This window comes from Bison bison, unplaced genomic scaffold, assembly GCF_000754665.1.
Source record: "Bison bison bison isolate TAMUID 2011002044 unplaced genomic scaffold, Bison_UMD1.0 scf7180017864057, whole genome shotgun sequence".
Taxonomy (NCBI): domain Eukaryota; kingdom Metazoa; phylum Chordata; class Mammalia; order Artiodactyla; family Bovidae; genus Bison; species Bison bison.
Genome location: NW_011494629.1, coordinates 582,897 through 608,230, shown reverse-complemented (window position 1 = coordinate 608,230; position 25,334 = coordinate 582,897). Strand labels below are relative to the sequence as shown.

Sequence of the window (25,334 nt, the reverse complement as noted above, 5' to 3'; positions counted from 1 at the left end):
AGAAATGATTTTACCTTCCTTTTAAAATCGCTTAAAGAAAATCAAAACATCTCAGTCTACAGTATTGGAGTCGTAGGAAGTGGTGGAGGCTGTGGCAGCTTGAGTGCATTGTATCTAAAAGGTGCAGCTGCAGTTAACTTCCAGGTTAAAACTAATTTTTATATGAAATCACCCACTCAGTTTACAAATGTTGGCAGCTAATGCAGAATGAACTTCATGGGCAAAGAAACACAGTGAGCTCGTTCAGATGTGTGACCAACAGTTTTCTTTTTCTCCCCTGAACCCTCACAGTCAGCCTTTCCTCCGCCTCCGGTCAGCCCAGCTGCCACTTCGAGGATAAGACTTAGGGATAAGATTTAAGATTTGCAGCTGTTTTCATCTTCCTGTTGGTAGGAATTAAAGCTACCAATAAGAATATGACCTGCTTGTGTTTAGCTTTCTATTTAATGAAATCGCAGTCTCCTCACTTAAAGATACTGGAGTGAGCATGGATCTAATAGAATACTGCAACAGGGGATGATTAGCACTTGCCTTAAAAAAAATAAAACCATGGGACAAAGCCTGTTTTCATGAGCAATTATCTGTTTTTATTTTCATTAAAATTAGTTTACAGTTCATTTACTGTAAATAAGTCTTTAAAAGTACATGAGTTGAATTCCTCAGAATTTGATGTTTTATCTAAACTGAAGTGGAAATGCCAAGCTTGGTGGACCTGTCATTCCTCTTAGCAAATGAGCTAAGGGGAAGGAGGCTGCCCCAGCCCCCTCCACCACTGTGCGTCTTTTGGTTCCTGACATAGTAATGATTATGGATTGGATTCAGGAACACGCCAGCTCTGTTGCCAGTGATGGACAGTGTCAGAATCACTTAATAGTGATACAAGATTCTTAAGTGCTTTTAGAGTTTTAATAATTTTTATAAAGTAATGAAGAAATGAGATTTAAGTTTTGAAGTAGTTTTCCAGTTACTTAATTTTAACATACAAACTTCTGGCCCTGGTTTGTTTTTCCAGTAGAAGACATGAAAAATTGAGATGTTAAAACGAAAGGGTGCCAAGTCATTGCACGCGTTTTCTGTCTCATCCATGCTGTAGGGGGAACGCAGCGATTGCCGCGTGCCATTGGGATGTCCCTGGCGAAAGAGCTCATCTTCTCTGCGCGTGTGCTCGATGGCCAAGAAGCCAAGTCAGTGGGCTTGATCAGCCATGTTCTAGAACAGAACCAGGAGGGGGACGCTGCCTACAGAAAGGCCTTGGACCTAGCAAGAGAGTTTTTACCTCAGGTATTTAACTACTTTTCTTTTTTTTTTTGCCCTTTGTTATAACCTTACAACAAATTGACAAAACCAGTGATCATCTTACCTACCTATAATGTCCTTTGCTTGCTTTCCAAGTAGAGAAGTGTACAGGTAGCTGTAAAACTAGAAATCGTATACTAGATTAACATTAAGAGCCTTCAGAATTAAGATTTGAAGGTAGTTCAAGGCCCTTACTGTAGCTGTACATTGATAACATATTACATGCGTGTTTATCACATGCAACAGAGATTCCCAGCAACTTAAGTTGTTCGCCAGCTAGTCCTCCTGACCTGAACTGTACACATGGGCTTTCACACTGGATTGTCCCCAAACTGAAACACAAATAAATAAGGAGCCCACAGTCCATTATGTCAAGCGAGCTTTCATTGAGATCACTTGCCTTGAGATAACCTGCTTAAATAGCACCAGTTTGTGTATCTTATTGTGTTTGGTCTCATGGTGATGGAGGCCTTATTTTAACTCCTTTGTGCACAATCCACTTCTTCAGAAGTGCACTTCAAATCTGGGAATCACTGCACGTTTACTCACAGATCTTAATCCTCGTGAGCAGCAGTATTAATAATAAACAGAGCTTCAAGGGACCTGTTGGAAGGGTTTCTTGATTCTCTGTTTCAGAAGTATTTTTCAAATAGTCCTTTGTTCGGAAATCATAGATTAAAGGATTTTTGCTAAGTAAACAATTAGTGATTTGTCTTTATTCCCAATGGATTGTAAAACTTTTATTATAGTTCCCTAACCAAACAGAGACATTACTTTGCCAACAAGGTCCATCTAGTCAAGGCTATGGTTTTTCCAGTAGTCTTGTATGGATGTGAGAGTTGGACTGTGAAGAAAGCTGAGCGCCAAAGAATTGATGCTTTTGAACTGTGGTGTTGGAGAAGACTCCTGCAAGTCCCTTGGACTGCAAAGAGATCCAACCAGTCCATTCTGAAGGAGATCAGTCCTGGGTGTTCATTGGAAGGAATGATGCTAAAGCTGAGACTCCAGTACTTTGGCCACCTCATTCGAAGAGTTGACTCATTGGAAAAGACTCTGGTGCTGGGAGGGATTGGGGGCAGGAGGAGAAGGGGACGAAAGTAGATGAGATGGTTGGATGGCATCACCGACTCGATGGACATGAGTTTGAGTGAACTCTGGGAGTTGGTGATGGACAGGGAGGCCTGGCGTGCTGCGATTCATGGGGTCTCAAAGAGTCAGACACGACTGAACGACTGAACTGAACTGAACTGAACCATTTCTGGAGTCAAAATTACTTCCTTTCTAACTCAAGCAGTATTTGTAACCTCTTTTGAGGCCATGAGTTCTTTTGGGGACTCTTATGAATCTCTCTAGAAAAATGCATGCACCCTCCACATTTGTTCGGGGTTCTGTATCCAGTTTCAGGAGGCATCCTTGGAGTTCTTTGTTGTGAGACAGAGCCCAGGTCTGCTGTGGCACACCTGTCCCCTGCAAGCTGTCAGTTGGGGCCTCTCATTTGAGTTGGTTTTTAAAGCCACACTGCCCAGTGTTGGTGCTATTTCAGTCCTTCTCAATTAAGTTACGAGCTGTAAGCTCTTTCAGGGTGGGGCCCTTATATATGTTCATTCCCTGTTGGAGGTAACACAGAGCCTTATACTCTAAATCAGTAGAGAGCTAATACAAGACTTTCACTACTTTAAGATTAAGAAAAGCTCTCATTGTAACTTTGGTATTAATGTTTCTTCAAAATATTAAGGAAACATCTAGCTAAAGAGAGATTAAAGGTGTACACATATCAGGAGAAGTGATAGTTTAACTCCATACAGATTTAGTGACTTCCTCTAGCTTAAAACTTGACGACCAGAGCATGTCTCAATTGAAGTAAAGCAATGTACTTAAGGAAGGTTTGGGCGTAATTCCAGTTCTGAGATTCACAGCCTCCCATGGTCCTTGGACGTGAGTGTTCGGCTCCCTGTTACAGGTCTCCGCCAGGGTGGCGGGTGGCTCATTAGCCGCTTGGTGCCTCTGTGCTTCCTTTCTTTATCTCACTCTGAGAACTGGCTTTCTCGTATGCTATCTCGCTCTCGCACATGCGCGCTCTCTCTTTCTCTTTCTCTCTCTCTCAGTGCCCGCAGCTCACCCCACCCTAGAGCCTCCTTCTCCCCACCTCCACACTGACATCTGGCCGCACCCTGCCATGTGGTAAACCAGGCTGTCCTCCTTGTCCCTTTCATCTGAAGGACACCCTCTGAGAACATTAATTGCTAACATTATTTTTCCCCCAGCTGAAGGGAGATGTCAGATGACTTCGGAAAATGTGTAACTGTGAAACTATATGCACAAGTTACAAAGCAGAATTTGAGATGGAACAATCTTTATTTTTAAAGATCTTGTTACTAAATGATGAGTCTCTAAGTAATCAGGAAACTCCTAAACAATTAGGATTTCTGCATGATTTCTGTATTTGTGTGTATCTACTTCTGTTTTTCTATCTGAGGGAAAAAATGGTTTGTATATATAGAAGAGACACTGGTTTCATATTTTAAAAGAGAAGCTAATTGAATAAGCGTTATATCTAATAGTGTTTTCATTTTCCTATTTCTCCAGTTCTGCCCAAAGTGTGGTCTGTGGACTAGCAGTCCAGGCATCCCTGGGAGCACGGCCCATCCCCGACCCCTGAATCAGTATCACCGTTTTAACAAGGGACCTGGGGACTTTTGTGCATGTGGAAGTCTGGCCAGCATTTGTCTGGGTCAGCTGGTGATAAAAGTGAAAGGATAAAATTCTCATTGAGAGGAGTACTCTGTTTTGTTCTGTTTTTTAGTGAATTGTTGATCTTAAAAAGAAATAGTACATACAAATTACATTTGGAAGAATTCTAACTAAGATACTTGCCTAAGTCTCAGAAAATTGCAGGGTCTTAAAATTTTTCAGCAGATGATTTAGGAATGAATTTAGGTAGGTTAAAACTGATAACCAAAAAAAAGGCATTTTTCATGCCATCATGCATTTATCACGCATTTATGCACTTACTGGATTCCTTTGTTGTGCCTCTTATTTAGAGCCCCTTGCATTTTAATTCAAAAGGTGCTTTAAACTATACCATTCAATTTTAATTCATCACTCATAACAATTTTCAGGAATTTAAAATGTGATCAAATAAATTCCATCTGGAGGATTATGGTTTTCTAAGACAAAACCGTCTCGCAGAGGACTCTCAGTTTTGACCCTCACACATCTTGAAGGACTCATCTGGACCTGCAGCTTTTGTGTAATGTGGGAGTACCGCCTGGAGGACATGTCTTTACTAGTACATCATCATTGTGATTAATTATTGATGCCCAGGGAAGAACGATACAGATCCACTGGCTAAAACAGATGATATCTGCACTCCCATGTTAATCAAGAGCATCAGCCTCATCTCCAGCCCAGTTCGGTTCAGTTCAATCTCTAGTCATGTCCGACTCATTGCAACCCCGTGGACTGCAGCATGCCAGGCTTCCCTGTCCATCACCAACTCCTGGAGCTGACTCAAACTCATGTCCATCGAGTCAGTGATGCCATCCAACCATCTCATCCTCTGTCGTCCCCTTCTCCTGCTGACTTCAGTCTTTCCCAGCATCTGGGTCTTTTCCAGTGAGTCAGTTCTTGTATCATGTGGCCAAAGTATTGGCACTTCAGCTCCAGCATCAGTCCTTCCAATGAATATTCAGGACTGATTTCCTTTAGGGTTGACTGATTTGATCTCCTTGCAGTTCAAGGGACTCTCAAGTCTTCTCAAACACCATTTCAAAAGCATCAGTTCTTCTGCGCTCAGCTTTCTTATAGTCCAACTGTCACATCCATACATGACTAATGGAAAAACCATAGCTTTGACTAGACGGATCTTTGTTGGCAAAGTAATGTCTCTGCTATTTAATATGCTGTCTAGGTTGGTCATAGCTTTTCTTCCAAGATGCAAGTGTCTTTTAATTTCATGGCTACAGTCACCATCTGCAGTGATTTTGGAGCCCAAGAAAATAAAGTCTGTCACTGTTTCCATTGTTTCCCCATCTATTTGCTATGAAGGAATGGGACCAGATGCCATGATCTTAGTTTTCTGAATGTTGAGTTTTAAACCAGCTTAAACTTTCACTCTTTCACTTTCATCAAACATCTCTTTAGTTTCTCTTCCCTTTCTGCCATAAGGGTGGTGTCATCTGCATATCAGAGGTTATTGATATTTCTCCTGGCAATCTTGATTCCAGTTTGTGCTTCATCCAGCCTGGCATTTCACATGATATACTGTGCATGTAAGTTAAATAAGCAGGGTGACAACATACAGCTCAACCTTCTGTCAAACCACTGATGGGTATGTTAATTGTGCCAAACACTCTTACCTCCTTTTCTTTTTCCTACTTGTAGGGAGATTTGCTGAACAATAGAAAGCCTTCTACTGGACACATGCCACCTGCCGACGTCCTCCAAACATCTAGTGTGCTGTGCTGCAGCACGCTGTGGGCTCTGCGTCATGTGGTGATGCAGTAGTTTGCTACAATTACAATTTATTAATAATTAAAAGCCCTGCGTGCGTGCTTAGTCACTCAGTTGTGTTCGACTCTTTGTGATCGTTTGGGCTGTAGCCATAGGTTTCTCAGGCAAGAATACTGGAGTAGGTTGCTGTTCTTCCTGTGGAAGATCTTCCCAGCCCAGTGATTAAGCCTGCATCTCCTGCGTCTCCTGCACTGCAGGTGATTCTTTACTCTCTGAGCCATCAGGGAAGCCCAAAGGCCTTGCAAATCTCCTAAAATGAATTTTCCGTCAGTTATCTTACAGCCATTGTTGCTTCTATACTATGGATCCAGCAAAGGGAATTTCTGAATTTAACTGTGATGTACAACATAATTTGCATTTATAATCGTTAAAATATGTTTTGTTTGAATTTTAGGGACCTGTTGCAATGAGAGTGGCAAAATTAGCAATTAATCAAGGAATGGAGGTGAGTGTCCTAAGCTTTTTGTTGGAATAGGTAGTGGAAATTAATTTAAATGAACCATTATTTTTTAATATTCTAAAATATTTACTGCTGTGATTACTGAAAGCTACTGAGGTGTTTTTTAGCTACATCAGTGATTTTAGTCTGCTTATAGCTGTAGTTGATTCAGTATCATAATCACAGAATTCAGTAATTTCACTTGTGCCTTGAAGCATATGACATGTTCATTATTTTTGCCATTGAGTTAATAGACTTATTGGCTAGTAGTTCATAGAAAACCAAAACAAAAGAGTGTTCTGTGTATTCTCAGCACCATTATCATATTACCAAAAAAAAAAAAAATGTTCTAAGGAGAACTTCCTGTTGCAAAGCTCCTACTAAGCATGGAGCCCATCTTTAACTTCTCCATGTGCTTTCTCCAGTGAGACACAGTAAACCCTGTAGGGAGCCCTGGGGTTACTCTGGTGATATAGTCCAAAGGAGCGGAGGCCTTAGGACAGGGGAGAGATAAGCAGGCCAAGGGATCCATGCAGGCACCCATTTACTTTGGGCTTTGCGTTATAGCAGTTGTATTTTGGATAAATTATAGGAATTTTAAAGAAAGACACTTCTTCCTTACAGACCCAGAAGTGCTATATTTTCCTGGGCTTCATAGCAGTAAAACAGGGTTGAATTTGTTAGCAGTAAACACATTTAAAGAAAATTTAAAGGCATTTGATTGGGTTTTAAAAATTCTTTCCTTCTCCAGGGGATATTTCTGACCCAGGGATTGAACCCGGGTCTCTTTCATTGTAGGCAAATTCTTTGCTATCTGAGCTGCCAGGCAATATATAGATATATCTTATGTATTTTATAAAGACTTCACCTACATTAACTCATTTGATCTTCCAATAACCCCATTTGGTAGATACTATAATTAGCTACTGGTTCAGATGCACCTCTCTGAGGCAAAAGAGGTTAAGTAACCTGTGTAAGCAAGGTTACACAGCTCACATATAGTAGACTCAGAATTTGAACCCAGGCAAGCTAAGTTTCTTATGCTGGTCATACTTCTGATTTGCTGTATTACATCAAAGAATTCTGTTCTTTTGGAATAAGGTTGTTAAATTTGAATTTATATTGATATACCATATTTTTAAAAAGTAATTCTTGCTAAAATGAGTTATATTTTTATTATCAGGTCGATTTAGTAACAGGATTAGCCATAGAAGAAGCATGTTATGCTCAGGTATGTGATAAAATCTCTTTAATTCAATGCAGATACACCCCTTACCTTCTGTATAAGTCAACTAAATTATATATCATGAGCAGATTTGACTCATGCCTATTACAGAATCATACAAATGGGTTGAAATTGTTTGTTTCTTTTCTTTAATTATCACCAGCTCTTGTGACTGATTCTGTTTCACTTAATGATGACTCCTGTCTACATAATTTAGAAAACCATTGGAATAATTGTTAGCAGCATTTGTTCTGTAGATGTCTCTCTGGCTCATGTTGTGTTTTCTGGGTGTGGTTGGAACCCTCACTTCAGGGCAGAGAGATGGGAGGAAGGCAGCTGTGACCATGTGCCTCTAGGGAACATCAGAGTTTGAGACTCATTGACTTTTCCTGATGTTCTGAACCTTTTCTCCTACCCACTGAAAGTTCACTAATTCAATTACATATGGTTTTCTTTTTTATACACAAATTAATAGGGCTTTTTGTAGAGGAACAAATCTTCCTTCCTCCCTTCCTTTCTTCTGTCCTTTTTTAAATGAAAGATAACATTTTGTTTTAGGGCATGTAAAGTGGCCTAAGAGTTTTGTTCCACCTTTTCTGAGAATTGGAAACTGTGTTAGCTCCCATTTAAGCATGGTAGAATCATGAATTAGAAGCTAGAGCTAGAGTGTAAACTGTGGTCTGTATATATAAATTGCCACCTGTCATTGATGAACACATGCCATGAATGAACTAAATTACAAACCTCTTACAAATGGACAACCTCAGAGTCTGAAGAAAAATTTTAAAAGCATATTTGGCCACACCTTATCAAATGTAAAGGAACAGGAATTGTACAAAATAGTCAGACCACAAGGGAATTAAACTAAAACTCAGTTAAAGAGAGACAGATGGAACCCTACCTATTAATGGTGAGATTTAATCTTTTTAATAAGATTGAACAGTGTGCTTCTAAATGACATGTGTCAAAGAGAAAGTTTCAAGAGGAATTAAGATATATTTTGAGCTAAATCAAAATGAAAATATAGCTTATCAAAATTTGTGGAAATACATCAAAAATAATGTTTAGAGAGAAATTTATAGCATTAAATGTGTATATTAGAAAAGAAAGTTCTTTTCTAATTCTAAAAGAAGTCAATTTATCAGAAATGCAAGAAAGGTTATTATTCCTGATCCTGTTGAAAGGATAAAAGAATACTGTGAACTATGTATGGCCACAAATCTGATAACCTAGATGAAATAGACCAATTCCTTGAAAGACAAAATATACCAAAATTCATACAAGGAAAAACAGATAATCTGAATAGTCCTATGTTTTTAATACAGATTAAATCAATAATTAATAAGCTTCTGAAATAGCACCAGGCCCAGATATTTTTCACTGGTGAATTCTACCAGACATTTAATGAAGAAATTATGCCAATTATCTACAGCCTTTTCCAGGAAATAGAAGCAGAGGGAATATTTCCTAACTTATTCCATTAGGACAGTGCGTGTGTGCGTGCTGACACTTAAGTTGTGTCCGATTCTTTGCAACCCTGTGGACTGTAGCCTGCCAGGCTCCTCTTCCTCCATGCAAGAATACTGGCGTAGGTTGTCATACCCTCCTCCAGGGGATCTTCTGAACCCAGGGATCAAACCTGCATCTCTTACATCTCCTGCATTGGCAGGTGGGTTCTTTACCACCAGTGCCTCTGGGAAGCCCAAGGACAGTATTACCCTCATAACAAAACTAAAGATATTACAAGAAAGGAAAACTGTAAACCACTATCTCTCATGAATATAGATATAGAAATCCTCAACAAAATAATAGCAAACTAAATCCAGCAATCTATAAAAAGAATTATATGCTACAAGCAAGTAATATTTTTTCCCTAGATATGCAAGGCTGGTTCAGCATTCAGAAATCAATATAATCCAAGCTAAAGAAGGAACTTTGGTGAAAGAAATCACTATTTAAATAGATAGCTCATATTCGTGGATAGCAAGACTCAATATTTTAAGATATCACTTCTTCCCAACTTGATCATACGTGTAGTGCAATCCCAATAAAAATGCCAGAAAGCTATTTTCCTAATACTGGCAAACCAGTTCTAAAGTTTATATGTAAAGTCCAGAGACATAGATTAGCCACCACACTAGTAAGGAGCAAGGTTGGAGGAATGGTACTACTCATCTTTAAGACTTACAGTAAAGCTGCAGTAATCAAGAAAGTGTGGTTCTGGCAAAAATAAAGACAGATAGGCTAATGAAACAGAATAGGGGACTCAGATTCATATAAATGTAGTCAGCTGATCTTTGACAGAAGAGCAAAGGCAATTCAATGAAGAAAAGTAATCTTGAAAATCAATAGTACTAAAAGCATGTGGACATTGAACTACCAAAAAAGAAAGAATCTAGTCATTAACCTTATACCTGTTACAGAACTTAACTGAAAATGACCTATAGACTTATTTTTAAATGTAAAATGAAAAACTATAAAACTTCTTGAAGTTAGCATAGTAGAAATTCTAGGTGACCTCAAGTTTGGCAGTGGCTTTTTAGATATAATGCCAAAAGTGTAATTCATGAAAGAAAAAGAATTTATGTTTATTAAAATTAACTTACTACTCTGCAAAAGACACTGTGAAGAGAATGGAAAGATAAGCCATAGACTGGGAAAAATATATTTGCAAAACATATCTGATAAAGGACTTATATCCAAGGTACAAAAAAAACTTTTAAAACTCAAATAGCTTTTATAGTAAGAAAGAGTAAGAAAATAGCTCATTAAAAAGAAGATATAAGGTCTGAAGAGATACCTCACCAAAGTAGGTATACAGAAGGCAGATAAGCATAAGTAAATATGGTCCGCATCATATGATATTAAGAAATGCACATAAAAACAGGATTTCCCAGTTTAGCCATTTCTTATATAATTTTACCACATGACCTAGTGGTCATGCAATTTTGCATTTACCCAAATGAGTTGAAAACCTGTGTCCACGCAAAAGCTACACAGTGGTGTTTATTATAGCAGCTTTACAAAGCTGCTATTCCTAAGTTTTGTAAAACTTGGAAACAACCCAGATGACCTTCAGTAGGTGAATGAATAAAAGCTGTGGTATTAATATGTGCATTCAGTGGGGTGTTTGTTACTCAGCAGTGAAAGGAAATGAGCTACTCTGCCAGGAAAAGACAAGAAGGAACCTTAAACACATATGGCTAAATAACAAATTTTAATCTTAAAAGTCCATACTATATGACTCCCGATTATGTGACATTCTGGAAAAGACATGGGCGGGGGCGTGGTCGGGGATGACTAGGTAAAGCATTAGGGATGTGTAGCCAGTCAGCTTGTTTTCTATGATGCTGTAATTAATGGTGGATACATGACATTATGTGTTTGTCAAAACGCATAGAATATCCCTAATGTTACTATGGACTGGTTAATAATACTGTGTCAGTATAGGCTCATTAGTCATAACAAATATATCACGTTAATAAAGGATGTTGATAATAGGGGAAACAGTGAGGGGCTTGAGGGCAGTATATGGGACTCTGAACTTTCTGCTTAGGTTTTTAATAGACCTAAAATTGTCTAAAAAATAAACTCTTAATTGTATTGAAGTATGTTTAGTAAAATGGAAGAAAAAAGCATATTGGAGTTAGAATGATAAATCTGCTCATGTAATTTAAATTGTTCAGATGATTTCACAATTTTAGATTGTCTTTTAATGAGTTTCCTTAGATAAAGCTCATTAAACTTTTTTAGCTGTTTTTCATTTTGGGCACAGATAACGTACTGTTTTGCTTCTCTTAGACCATTCCAACAAAAGACAGACTTGAAGGTCTTCTTGCTTTTAAAGAGAAAAGGACCCCTCGCTATAAAGGAGAATAGAAGAAACAGAAATCTTTAAAATGCCAATGTAAAAAATAATACTCCTGGAAGTACCTTTCAGATCCACATATGCCTCAGCACCTGGAATTGCAGTGACCAAAGTGAAGAACGAGTTATCTGTGTACTGAATTAAGTATCTGGAGTGGGCCCATATGCGTATCTTGTTCAAATATGTATCATCATACTCATTCAGATTTGTAAGCTAGTTGTGTATACTGTCAAAAACACCAATTCAAAGTTAGGTATACATTTTTAAATACCTCCTGCATATGAGGCTTTCTGTTCTTAATTTTTTTAATGTGAATAATTTATATATTATACTCTCTAGGAAAAAATATTGATTGTATGTCTCCTGTGCTATAGTATGAAAATAAATTTTATTTCTATACACCAAAAATGCAAAGTTATACCAAATAAAGTTTCTAAGGGATTGTATATACATGCACCTACAGACTTACATCTCATACTGAAAAAGGAGTTGATAGGATTCTGAGTGAAAATTACCAAATATGAATAAAATTAGTGAAAAGAAAACTTGGAAATTTTTCTCTTACCCCATTCTTTTTGTATTGAATAAGTCATTGCATGTTGGATTTTAGAAGAATCCACCTATCTATTGCTGATTCTATCAGGTGACCTCTTTATGTAGTCAGTCTTAGAATACAGTGTGGATGGTGGAGAATTAATCCAGTCAGAGACTGGGGCCAAAGGCCTCGTGCAGCCAACTGGAGGCCTGGTACAACCTTGAAGCCCTCCTAGCCAGTGGCCTGGCTCCCTGCCCTAACCCAGAAGTAAAATGGTGTACTAAGGTCGGCCCATTGAAGTGCCTTGGTCCTGGATTAAGGGTGAAGTGGAGTTTGCTCTTCTCTTCCTCTCCCTAGCTATTTGCACCTGATTTCAGTAAGGAAGGAAGGTGAACACGGTAACCCTTTCTCCCCCACCTAACAACCATCATACCTTTCTAACCCTGTCCAGGTAAGCACCTAGAGATGGAGGGGCTCCAGGGTCATGTGAGTTTATTTGGCCTTGCCTGGGAGGCAGATAGGAAGTGTGTGGGAATTAGCTATGTAATTCAGCAAAAGGGAGACGAACAGTATGCTCCCTGAATGAATCTGAGCTAGCTTTATTTTGTATTCATTTTATCAAACCTCACTGCTTTCTGGGGCTGCATCCAGGGCTGAGTCCAGCAGCACCAGCAAAGCCTCCCTTTTCTGGGACCCACCTGCTCCTGTTATCTGTCAGCTCTGGGGTGCCGCACTGTCCCCAAACACTGCAGTGAAGTCAAGTTCAGCACGTGGGTGACTGCCTGTTTCATGCATTTCCACAGCTTCTTTGTTCTTGGAAAGCATAGACTTGGAATTTTTGAAATCATCGAAACTTAGTTTTTAATTTGAGAAATTGAACTCTCAGTCTCGATTCTAAAATCCTTGAGAGAGAGAAGCATGAACTTACCCTCGGCTGATGGTCCCACCCTTGTTCACACTATTCACACCCTTGTGCTATGGCCAGCCCTGTGCCCTGTCACCTTTGCCACTGACACTATGCAGGCTATGACGTTTGCTCAGCTGATCAGTGTTGTATGAAAGGAGCTTATTAAAATTCATGTTCGGCTTTGGCGATTGTATCTGCTGGTGTGTACGCTTTGCTGACAAAGTTGTACCTAATTCATTTCCTACAGGATAATTTGCAAATAAAGTGCTGGTCCTTGTTTTCATGGTCCTTTAAAGGCATCACTGACTCCATGGTCATGAGTTTGAGTAAACTCTGGGAGTTGGTGATGGACAGGGAGGCCTGGCATGCTGCAGTCCATGGGGTCGCAAAGAGTCAGACACAACTGAGCAACTGAACTAAACTGAAAGGTTTCAGGACTATTTTTCTCTATCCATGACATTTTCAAAGGCCACTTCCTTTCTGAATAGGAAATGATTATGTTCGCGGGGAAATTGAGTGTGCTGAGTGACTTGTCTCTCCTGTCTTGGATTTGTAGTCTGCTGCTGATTGAACACCATTTAATCTAACAAGTTCTGATTAAGTCACTGGAGTATGTCTGAAAGCAAAGACATCCTCCTGTAGTAACTTCCACGTGTCTGCTCAGCTGTCTCTACAGATATTTGCATTTCTCTTGGTTTTCCCTTTAGCAAAGCAGTCTTGCTGGGGCGTGGTCCTAACACTCCACCCAGGTTGAGGTCCAATGGCTGGTGGTTGCGGGAGGTGGGAGAGCTGCTTTTTCCAGAGGGAGCGCCTGCTCTGACAGGTGAGCCCCAACTTCTTTTGTTTTCCTCCAGAACTTGAGTATTTTCAAGTCCTTACACTGAAACCACGTCAAATCGACGCAGCAAGCCGGAAACACAGTGGAATGTAGCCACACATTCAGATGAAGCTAAAGGCGGTTGAGAGGGAGGGAGGGTGATTAACCAGGCACATTTACAATTCAGGGCAAGAACATTTCGTGTTATCTCAGAACAGGAGACCTACTAGTATTGAGGTAATGTAGTGCTGGTTAATGTATAACTTATCTCTGGAAGGAAAAGAGGTATCCAAGTTAACAGAGGTTCTGAGTCAAGAGAGGACTTGTAATCACGGCCGAGAGAAGACTTGGGTTTCCTGTGACTTGTTTTCTGTAATTTAAAGGGTCATTTCAAGTTTGTGTTGTTTTCAGTAAAAAACACCTGGCTTTCCTGTGCTTTTTCCCTCCTTTTCTGGCTGTCAAAAAACTTGGCTTGTCATACTTTTTCTGACAGTACATAGAATAGCACTCTGGATACGGACTAGAGTAATTGGGTGTCATTTTGTGGATAGTGTAATTACAGAAAATGCTTGTTTTTCAAATGGACTCATAGCTGGCTACCCGCTGGTCCAATTCCTCACTTGATCTCCACTCCATCTTCTAGTTAGGGGAGGCCCTACATTTGTTTTGATTTGGGGTCCAAAAATCCTGACAGGTAGGCAAACATTTTAAATGTTTAATCCTTCTGTTGTTTGCCTACTCACCTAGTTAAATATTAACTAATGTGTATGTCGACATTTATTGGATTTTATCAGAAGACAATAGAAATTTTCTCATTTAAACAAGACGTGTACATGCATCACAAAAGAAAAAATAACAGCATTTCAAAGTTACTTGATAATATTTTGATAAAATGAAGAGCCATTCTTCTGTGTTGACGAAACAAGCTACAGATTGTGAGATGTGGTTGGGGATGTTTGGCAGGTAGGAGGATGAAAAACTGCTCAAAATATTTGTGGATCTCAAGCCCTGAAAACTCACTGTTTGAGATGTCTTTTGGGGAACATCCCAAAACTCAGCTACCCTTCAGAGGGCTGGCTCCTAATCATCAAACAGTTTGGTTCACAGTGTTTGTTTTTCAAACCAAACCCCAGGGTAATACAAGAGAGCTGGGTACCTGGTGAGAATAAAAGACCCCAAGGACCCTCGAAGACACACGCCTCTCAAGTGGTCAGGGCCAGCCTTTGTGACATTCATCCATGCAGCACCAGCTTCAAAGTAGGAAGGTGACCCTTCTACAGTGAGCTGACAATTCCCTGGGGCCAGCAAAGTGAGCTCATGGCCACCAGGGTGTCAATCCCATTTTGAAGTATAGAAAACACAGTATTGCATGTTTGGATTCAAGGGAACAGTTTGACAATATCATTGAGGATATTATGTGCAGGCGACAAGAGAATTAGAGCTGGGTATTGTTACGATAATAATGACTACAGCTTATGAAGCCCTAAATGCCTCCAGGTGTGTCTATCCGCAGTTGTTTACTTTTCATAGCATCCAGAAAAGGAGAGGTGCTGGTTATTCCTGGGATCCAGAGCAGGAAACGAACACAGTTTGATGACGGGTGGTGGAGTCCAAGACTGAACCTGAGACTGTTGACTTGTCATACTGTTAAGCCTGAAAACAGCTGAACAGCACAACCAAAGACTGCCAATAGATGTGTGTCAACCTTTGCCCAAAGTGGTTCTAGTTTTCTTGAGACTCGAGACACTAGATGTGCGTATTGAGGGGTCAGAAGACGAGACAGTGTGACGGTTACAGCGATGCCTGCTCAGCGTCTCTAAACTAAGCCCTTTGGCTACCTGGTCACATCCAATACTTAAAAACCTTAGGAAATGGGTTTGTCATTTTATCATATAAGAAACTGAAGCCAGAGCTATGTCTGTGGTGGGCATTCTGAATTCAGAGCCCCCAACGCTCATCATGACACCTGGAGGATATGGAGCCAGTCTTGGCAGCTGTGAACAGTGAGTCTGAGGACTCGTGTTTGATAAGAATACCCATTAGAAGCGCATGTGGGTCAAGAGCCCCCCGTGCTGCTTCTGGGGAAGAATGATGAGCCTCTTGCTCTATTCTGTACTGGTCAGGCCCACCCGAAGTCTTGTATTCACTTCTTAATGTCACAGTTCCAGTTGCTTGTAGATTCACTTTGTGCTTTTCTGGAAAGCACACAGATGTTCTTCACCCAAGCTTTCAACTCTTCTGAAACCAGTGATGAGGCCATTTGGTAAAAGCATCTCCTCCCTCTGAGCCTGTTTCTTCACCTATAAAGGAATCCCATAGTCGTTTGTGATCCCTGCAAAGACAGATCGGGTGTGTCCGTGCAAAAGGGCTGTGGAATCAGTAAGGTCATCTTCTACAGAAGTGGTGGTGATGTTTGATTTTTTCCACGTTTCAAGAGACCTGTTGGAACAGGTAGGCGGGTCTCACAACCACACCCAGTTCAGGGTCATGTTCAGGAACCTGAATGTTCACCCAGGAAACAAGAGGTTGGGGAAACCTGGTGGCTGTTCTTGTTTTTTTAACTACAGTGTGAAACTGGAAACTTCGAGGCTGCAAGGGGCCAGAGGAAGCCACACAGGTCCTCATCCCCAACACTCCTCTTCTGCTCTGTTCTGTGTTTATCCACACACAAGCTATGGTCAATAGGGGAAGCTGCTTCCATACTCCCAGGCCCAGAAGCAGCTCCCTGCCACTGAGGTTGAAGAAGAAAGTGGGCAAGGGGTTGGGGCAGAGGACAGCTGCTCCAACTCAGCTCTGTCCCAGAAGTCATCCAACGGCTCCCCTTCAATCCCAACACAGGCTGAAGAGATGGGAAATATGCGGCTGCAAGGACAGCTCACTAGCGAGTTGGGTCATAAACAAGCACCGAGAGCAGTGACCTGCCTAAGTGGGTCTGTATTTAATAACTACTTTGGCCCTTGGGATAATCCATAACTTAGCAGTAGTTCTTTTAATATTTTGAGGAAAAGTATCCTTAGGCTTCCCTGGTGGCTCAGACAGTAAAGAATCTACCTGCAATGCAGGAGAGCCAAGTTCGATGCCTGGGTTGGGAAGATCCCCTGGAGAAGGAAATGGCAACCCATTCCAGTACTCTTGCCTTGAGAATTCCATGGACAGAGGAGCCTGGTGGGCCACAGTCTACGGGGTTGCAAAATGTCAGTCACGACTGAGCCCCTACCAGTTTTGCTTTCATCCTTGGGCCTGAATGCCATGCTGATAGTACCAGTTTCGAGGGCCGGGGAGGGAGGATTATCCATTTTCTCATCACCCTGTTGGCTCTCACGTGGCTGCCTGGTGGGCACCCTGCCCGGAGGAGGCTCCAGGAGATTCGGTCCCTGTGGCCACTGAGCCGTGGGAGCACGGTGGGTGCCTGCCCTGCCTACTCCCCACATCCCACGGCCAAGGTTCAGTCCTATTGGCTTTTCAAAGACTGTCACATGTTCTGCAAACGCAGTCTCTTATGAACCCATTTCACAGAGCAGGGCCTGAATTCTAAGAGAAAGAGTGAAAATTACCGTGGCATCGAGTGACGGCTCATGAAGGAACTGTGTTCTTTTAGTCGTGCTGTTCGCAGGCCGAGGTTTCAGAGGCGCTGGGATGGGCAAATGCACTTCTTGACCTTTTTGAAAGTAGTCTGAGTCACTTTCACTTTCAGCCTCTAAACCTTTCTGAATGAATCCTTTGTGCAGTTTACAGAAAGTGAAGAGCAGTTTGGCAACTGAGAAAAGTTCAAACTCCTCACCGCCTCTCCTACATTGAGTAACATTTCTTTTGAGTTGTCTATTAACAGTTCTGAAACAAACTTTTTATGAAGCCTAGAACTTGCTCATGAGTGGCCTTATTTTGAGCATTTCAAAAATACAAGAAATGTGTTTTGTGCCATAAAAGACAGGAAATGACATCCCACATCTGACTTGGTGGAAAGAAATGTAATTATTGGAATGGTTTGATTGGTATAATTATGCATATTACCTATCAGTGACTCAGATGCTTACAGGACACAAAGAAAGGTATTCATCTAATATAACATCTAATATGAAAGGTACTGTTTTTGCTATGGTCTTTGTGGGAATGTGTATGTGACTTGTGACTGTCCAACCACTCTTCTAAAAAGACTAACGGTGTGTATCCCAGCCCATCCACGATGCTGGTACTCCTGAGTTCAGGTAGAGTATGTCATCTCTCATTTGCTATGGGTATTAAAAAATGTTTGCTTGTGTAGATCTGAAAATATATGTCAAATTTCCTGAAAAACTAGACAGACCTGGCATTTTTAAGTTCCCCCCAAGCATAAGCTTGTCTTGGAAAGTGAATGTGAGGAGTATTGTGGTTAAAGGGACCAGGGAAAGGAGCCAGCCCAGTCCTGGCCTGGACCAGGCCTACCTGACTGAGGTCTTCAGCAGATTCAGAATGGAGGCCACATCTATGAGGAAAACGAAAGACTTTATCTTGTCTATTCATTTGACCTGAGGACAGGGATTTCTAAAGCTGCTGGAACCTGAAAAAGGCATCACCAAGATGTGTTTTTGAGACTCTACTCCATATCTTCTGAGTTGATTCTGTGTTTGGAGCCCTAAAATTGATATTGAGATAAAAGTCACCTTGGTAAACTTCCCTTTGAACTGTAATTCACACACCATAAAGGTCACCCATTCAAGTGTACAAGTCTGTGATTTTAGTATGTTCACAGTTGTATAACCATGACCACTGTCTAATTCTAGATATTTTCATCACCCTGAAAAGAAGCCCTGTACGCGTTATCAGTCAGTCCTAATTGCCCTTCCCCGCAGCCCCTAGTAATCACTAATCTACTTTCTGACTCTGGATTTGCCTACTTTAAATACTTCATATAAATAGAATTATACAATATATAGTCTTTTATGTCTGATTTTTTTTCCACTCAACATAATGTTTTCAAGATATATCCATGGTGTAACATGTATCAGCACTTAACTTCTTTTTATGGCTGGAAATATTCTACTGTATGTATATACCACATTTTGTTTATCCATTCATCAGCTGATGACGAATTTTTTATAGTTGTTTCCACTTTTTGGTTGTTATAAATAATGCTGCTGTGAGCACGGGTGTACAAGTATTTGTTGGGAAATATGTTGTCCTTTCAATAGTTTGTGTCTTTTTGGATTTTTTCTGTTTCACTTAGGTTATCTAATTTGTTCACACACAGTTGTTTATAGTATTCCTTTACATTCCCCTTTTTCATTACTGATTTTAGTACTTAGTCCTCTTTTTTTTTCATGGTCAGTCTGTCTAGGTTTGTCAATTTTGTTGCCTTTTAAAGAGGCAAATTTTTATTTTGTTGATTTTTCTTCATTGTTTTCTTGTTCTCTATTTCATTTGTTTTGACCCTAATATTTATTATATCCTTTCTTCTACTTGGTTTGGGTCTAGTTTGCTCATATTTTTCTAATTCTTTATGATAGAATGTTAGGTTATTTGATTTGAGATCTTTTTAACGTAGGCATTTACAACTATGCAGGTATCTCTAAGAATGCTTTGGTTATATCCCATAAATTGTGATATGTTTGTGGAAAAGTTAGTATAACAGGTCTGAACTGCTATTCTTGGGAAGTACTGATTCAAGGTTGACCCTTGGTCTGCATTTGGGAACTTAGATGATGTACAATTCCCACCATTTGCAGAACTGATAAGTTATATCTAAACTGTTTGTACAAACAATATGGTTTATGCTAAACACCTGATTTCCTTTTTTGATTACAGAGTTTGGATATTTGCCAGTTGGGGTATGCCTACATGATTACTCCCCAGCAAAAACCCTGGTCTCTGAGTCTCTAGTGAGGTGTTGGACACACTTCACATATTGTTATAATTTATTACTAGAGGAGTTGAACGTATCCTGTGTGACTCCACTTGGAGAACACCCTCAGAAGCATGTGGCCGTCTTCCCTGATCTTCGCCCCTGCCTTGTTTCGTTTGCTGCTGTTGCTTGTATCCTTTTGATTATGTACTATGCCAGAGCTGTTAATATTTGCTGAATCCTGTGACTCCTTCCAGTGAATTACTAAATCTGAAGACGGTATTGGGACACTGACATGCAATTTTGTTTTCATTCATCTCAGTGTATTTTATGATTTGCCTTGTGTTATTTGTCTTTTGACCCTTTGGGGGTTTTAGGATTGTGTTCCTAAATTTTAACAGCCTTGTGAATATCTCAGATTCCTTATAATATTGATTTTAAATTTAATTCCATATTGTTTGGTGAATCCACTTCAGTCACATCATTGTATAACTTTAGTTCTTGGCGTTTTAATGAGACTTGTTTTATGGCCTAACATATAATCTATCCTGGAAAAGATTTCATGTGTATATGAGAAGAATGTGTATTCTGCCGTTGGTGGATGAAGTGTTTTATTAAATCTCATTAGTTTGTAGTCTTGCTTTGTTCTTTTATTTCCTACTTGATCATCTGTCCATTATAGAAAGGGAGGTATTGATGTCTGCAATTACTATTGTTGAATTGTGTATTTCTCCCTTCAGTTATGTCAGTTTTTCTTCATTAATTTTCAACTTTGCTGTTATGCATATATATTTATAATTATTATGTCTTCTTGGTAGATTAACAATTTTATTATTATAAAATGTTCTCCTTTATTTTATCTATACCAACTGTTTTTATCTTTGTTCAGTTGCTCAGTCATGTCCAACTCTCTGCAACCCCATGGATGCAGCATGTGAGGCTTCCCTGTCCTTCACTATCTCCCAGAGTTTTTATCTTAAAGTTTGTTTTATCTAATATTAGTATAGATACTCCAGCTTTCTTTTGATTGCTCTTTACATGGTATAGTTCTCCAATCCTTTTGCTTTCAACCTACTAATGTCTTTGAATCTAAAGCCTGTCTCGTGTAGACAGCGCAAAGTTGGATTATGTTGTTTTAATTCATTCTGCTCCTTCTTCCTTTTGATGGAGTGGTTAACCATTTACAATTAATGTGATTATTGATAAGGTGATATTCACATCTGCCATTTTGCTATTTGTTTACTACATGTCACATCTTTTTGTTCCTCTCTTATTGCTTTACTGCTTTCTTTGTGTTCAACAGATACTTACGAATGTACCATTTAAATTCCCTGGTAATTTCATTTACTGTTTGTAACTTTGGACTTGTTTTCATAATAGTTTTTTGGGAAATTGCAACCTTAACTTACAAATCTATCTTGGATTAATACCAACTTAATTCCAATAGTACATAAAACATCTGCTCTAATGTAGCTTTGTACCCTTCCCTTCCTCTGTACTACTATAACCATATACATTAAATCTTTATGCATTATAAATCTGTAAGAATAGCTTTATAAAGATTAATTTATGCAGTTGTCTGAATTCTGGTGGGAGGGATAAAGTTACAAACTGAAAAATAATTTCTACTGTTTTTAATATGTGTATAATAATTAGTTTTGTCAGTACACCTAATTTTTTGCATGGATGTGAATTATCCTCTTCTTGTTTAGTTGCTAAGTCATATCTGACTCTTTTGCGACCCCATGGACTGTACCCTACCAGGCTCCTCTGTCCAGGGATTTCCCAGGCAAGAATACTAGCATGTTGGTGCATGTCAAGAATGCTTGGTCAGGCAATTGGCAACTTTGGTTTGGTCTTCACTTCCTATTTGTGCAGAGCCTCAAGGTCAACCAGAGGTAAGAGGGCCTCCTCAAGTCATTCCTGATTGTGCATACAGCCCTGCATGTGCCCATTGCTTTCTACATTACTAGGAATGTGTCAGAGCTTTACCTAGTCCCTTGTTACATCTCATTCTCCCTTTTCTCATTTTCAGTGTTTTGGTCAGTTTCTTGTTTGTGTCAACTGTAATCACTGCCTCAGACAATTTGGATGCTAAACAGTTGTCACTGGTTGTTTTCCACAAGTACTCTGCTGAAAAATCTGTTCACAGTGAGGGAGCTCTGAGTCAGGTCAGATAAAAGCAAGCCTTTTGATATGAGTGGGGTTTTCCCACTAACTGATTTTCCAAGGAGCTGCCAGACAGGTCAGATAATACAGATTTCTAGGAGGAGGGCTGTGGGAAGGCTATAGACATGGCGGTAGTCAGGTCACAGCTGTGCTGATTTTGAGGTTGTTGGCTTTCAAGATATACAAGGGATTTAGAAAGGAGGCTGGATATACGACAGTCACCACAACTAGAGAAAGCCCGTGTGCATCAGTGAAGACCCACCACAGCCAAAAAATAAGATAAATAAATCTTTAAAAAGTCACAGAGCTTAATGTTCCCATTGAGATTCAGTCATCTTTCATGGTTAAATGTTCTTTGGATTGTTGCAAGCCTGTGGTTGAATTCCAAAGTTCTGTAAACTTTGATTCTAACAATTATTGCTCCCATAGAGGAGGAGATTTTTGGAGATTCTCATTATACCATTCCCACTGATGTCACTCATCTAGCTGATTCTAATGCAACTGTGTGTATCAAGCAATATTATTGATAAACAAGATATTCAGAGTAGCTGTCTGACCTCTGGTACATCAGAATTTATGTCTATTGAATAAATTGATGTTTGTTGAATAACACTAACAATATATTAATCATTATTAATATTGGTATTAATGATATATTAATAATTATCACCAATATAATATTTACTATTGTTATCATTTCAGCCCCAAATATTTGCAGCCAAAATGTAAAGTTTATTTGCAGTCAGTAAAGGATAGGGTTTACTGCTGTGTTGTCTTTTAATTGTATGCTCTGAAGATGGACTCAGGAAACAGATATTTTCTGCTTCAGCTAAGACTGCTCCCTCCTTGTCATGAGTTGGCTTGGTCTGCTGAGAATTTGTATTCATTCAACCACCAGTGGCTAAACTGATAGCTGCAGATTAAAGCAAGTCAATCCATAAATGCAGAGTTCAAATAATCAAAGTCAAGAGTTAATTATTGCAGTTCCAGCATTTATAAGTGTTTTATGTTTTAGGAGAAATACAAGCTTTTCTTCTATGTGGTTAAATTCACGTTCCATTGTTGAACATGAAGAATATAATGATAAAGCAGCTTACTAATTGGAACTTGTTAGATCTTGGGCAAGATTTCAAATACAGTAAGAGTTTGTTAATGATGGAATCCAAGAGTTCTTTTCTTACAAGAAAAAGTATAATGAAAATAACACGTACTGATTTGATTATTTCTAATATCTGCTGGGAAACCAGCTATATTCCAGTTGGTACCTAGAATGTATAATTGTCCCTGGGTTAAGTTTCAGAAGAATTTTTTAGTTACAGTGTCGTTGAGAACAACAGGAAGTTTTTCAGAGTCCTCACTCCTCCACTGGCACTGTTAATTCTCACAGCTCCTCAAACATATTGGCCATTGTTAACATGGCTAATTGCTGGTGTGCTACACTAGAGTCTGTGTTGATGTTACAGAAACAGTTTATGCTACACAGACTCTCTATTCATGTAGTAATTACAGCATGTTTGTCCTATTTCGCAAGTGTTCTCTTTGGATAATACTGGCAAGATTAAGTAATAGTTTCTCGCTAACAGTATTGCTCAAGAATATCAAACATGATGGATTGAGATTTGATGTATTACACGTACGTCTTTGGCTCCTGGCATCTTTGAGCTTTTACTTTTCTTATGTATAAAATAATCTTACAGTGGGGCTATGTCTATTGTTTCCAACACAAATGCCAGGAACTATTTGAGCAAAATATTTGATTTTCATTTTAATGGATAGTTTTTGTAATGACCAAGTGTAACACATCCCAGCCAGCCACAGCTCTCTGCCAGAAACCAGGCACTTCAAAGAGTCTTCTTTTTAGAACTCCAAAGGAACCAAAATATCTATTTCACCATATCATCCAACTTAATTATTGGCAATAAGTGACTGTTGGCAGGAAGGATGCATCACATGGTTCCAGTTCTGCTTCAGGAAAGGTCAATAGGAAGCACAAACTCTGGCCTGCATTGTGCAGACGTGGGCTTGGATCCCCGACACGTGCTTCAGAACCCATTATGCAATGTGACGCTCACTGATTCATGGCTGCTTGCACAAGGTTTTCATTACCCTGAATACAAGCATACTGGGAATGATTAACTTTGTGACATAACTCTCATCACACCACTATGGAAGATTCAAACAGAGTTCCAAAATCACGTGCTTCAGAAATAACCCAATGTGTTTTGGCTTCTTAATGGGTCTGTGATTAACAACTGCTTTAAAGCTACTGAGAGAAACAGAGAAACCTATTTGGGAATTTTGTCCAGAGTGGGGGTTTCATGAGCTTGGTTCCTGCATGAACACGCCTCTATTTTATTTTAATTGTGCCTTTTGTATTCTAATTTGCTATGAAAAACATCAGATCTGTTTTGCAATGCTCCATCTTATGAGCTCGATACTGAATATACGGTTACTTTTTTTTCTTTATTATTTGTATTAGAGTATAGTTGATTTACAATGTTGTGTTAGTTTCATGTCTACAGCAAAGTGATTCAGTAACACATATTTTTGTATCTATTATTTCTTAAGTTCTTTTCCCATTTAGGTTATTACAAAGTATTTAGCACCATTCTCTGTGCTATACAGTAGGTTCTGTTGATCATTTTATATATAGTAGTGTGAATATACAGTTGCTATTATTCAACATTTTGCGGCCACAAAGCTATGCCTCTCATATCTCCCAACATGACAGATAGTTAATATGATGCTTGTTATTGATTTCATATGATTAAATAGTAAATTAAAATTTTGCATCTTGTTAAAGATTTTTAAATCCTCATTGAGTACAGTGTGACATGCTTGGGTATAAGGACTCTTTGATATGAAATGTCAGGAAATCAACTAAAGTGGCTTAGGCGCAAAGGAGTTTCGTGATTCTCAGCATGGAACTCTGACAGGACAGGGAAACCAGGCTCTCAGGGCTTCAGGGACGCTCTTCATTTCTTGTCACGTGTCCCCTGGCATGTGGCTTCATCCTCTGGCTGGCCTCAGCTCCACGCTGCCTGCCTCGCCACCAGGGAAGAAGGGGGACTCTCTTCACTCAGGTCTAACTCAGAATCTCCCAGGAGTGGCCTCTGGTGGGCCTTGTAGATCACATGTCCCCTTTGTGGCCACAGCAGTGGACATTATAAGTGGGGGATGTGAAAGAAAGTGAAAGCGAAAGTGTTAGTCGCTCAGCCGCATCCGACTCTTTGCGACCCCATCGGCTGTAGCCCGCCAGGCTCCTCTGTCCATGGAATTCTCCAGGCAAGAATACTGGAGAATACTGGAATGGGTTGCCATTTCCTTCTCCAGAGGATCTTCCTAACCCAGGGATCAAACCTGGATCTCCTCCATTGCAGGCAGATTCTTTACCGCCTAAGCCTCCAGGGAAGGCCCAAGTTGGGGATGGAGGCCTCTCCAACTGAAGGGAGGGCTGCTATTCTGGCCAGAAAAATCACAGCAGCCCCTGAGGGCCAACCTTGACCCAACTGGTCATCCATTCCCCATGATGCCCCCAAATCACCTTAAAGCATTCCCTCCTTGTCCATCTACAACTTGCCCTAAAGGCATTTTCTCTTTTTGTGTCTACGACGTATGTTAAAGCATTCCTCTCTGTACGTCCACAAATGCAGGTGTTTGCTAAGGGCCACCTCAGGTCCTGCCAGCAACTGTACCCAGCTCTAACCCCATACCTCTAGGTCACACCCAAGACCCAGGGAGCCTGTGG

The 25,334-nt window shown here is 39.9% G+C and overlaps 1 protein-coding gene across 1 annotated transcript in view; it reads left to right on the top strand.

Annotated features, from left to right (window-relative positions):
* Positions 1-11,889, top strand: part of AUH (AU RNA binding protein/enoyl-CoA hydratase) — a 187,211-nt gene extending 175,322 nt beyond the window's left edge. The window contains exons 9-12 of the mRNA XM_010836054.1: positions 1,094-1,281; positions 6,203-6,253; positions 7,431-7,478; positions 11,274-11,889. Coding sequence (XP_010834356.1) covers positions 1,094-1,281; positions 6,203-6,253; positions 7,431-7,478; positions 11,274-11,351 — 365 coding nt within the window. The 3' untranslated portion in view covers positions 11,352-11,889. The remainder of the gene's footprint in view (positions 1-1,093; positions 1,282-6,202; positions 6,254-7,430; positions 7,479-11,273) is intronic.
* The last annotated feature ends 13,445 nt before the right edge of the window (positions 11,890-25,334 follow it).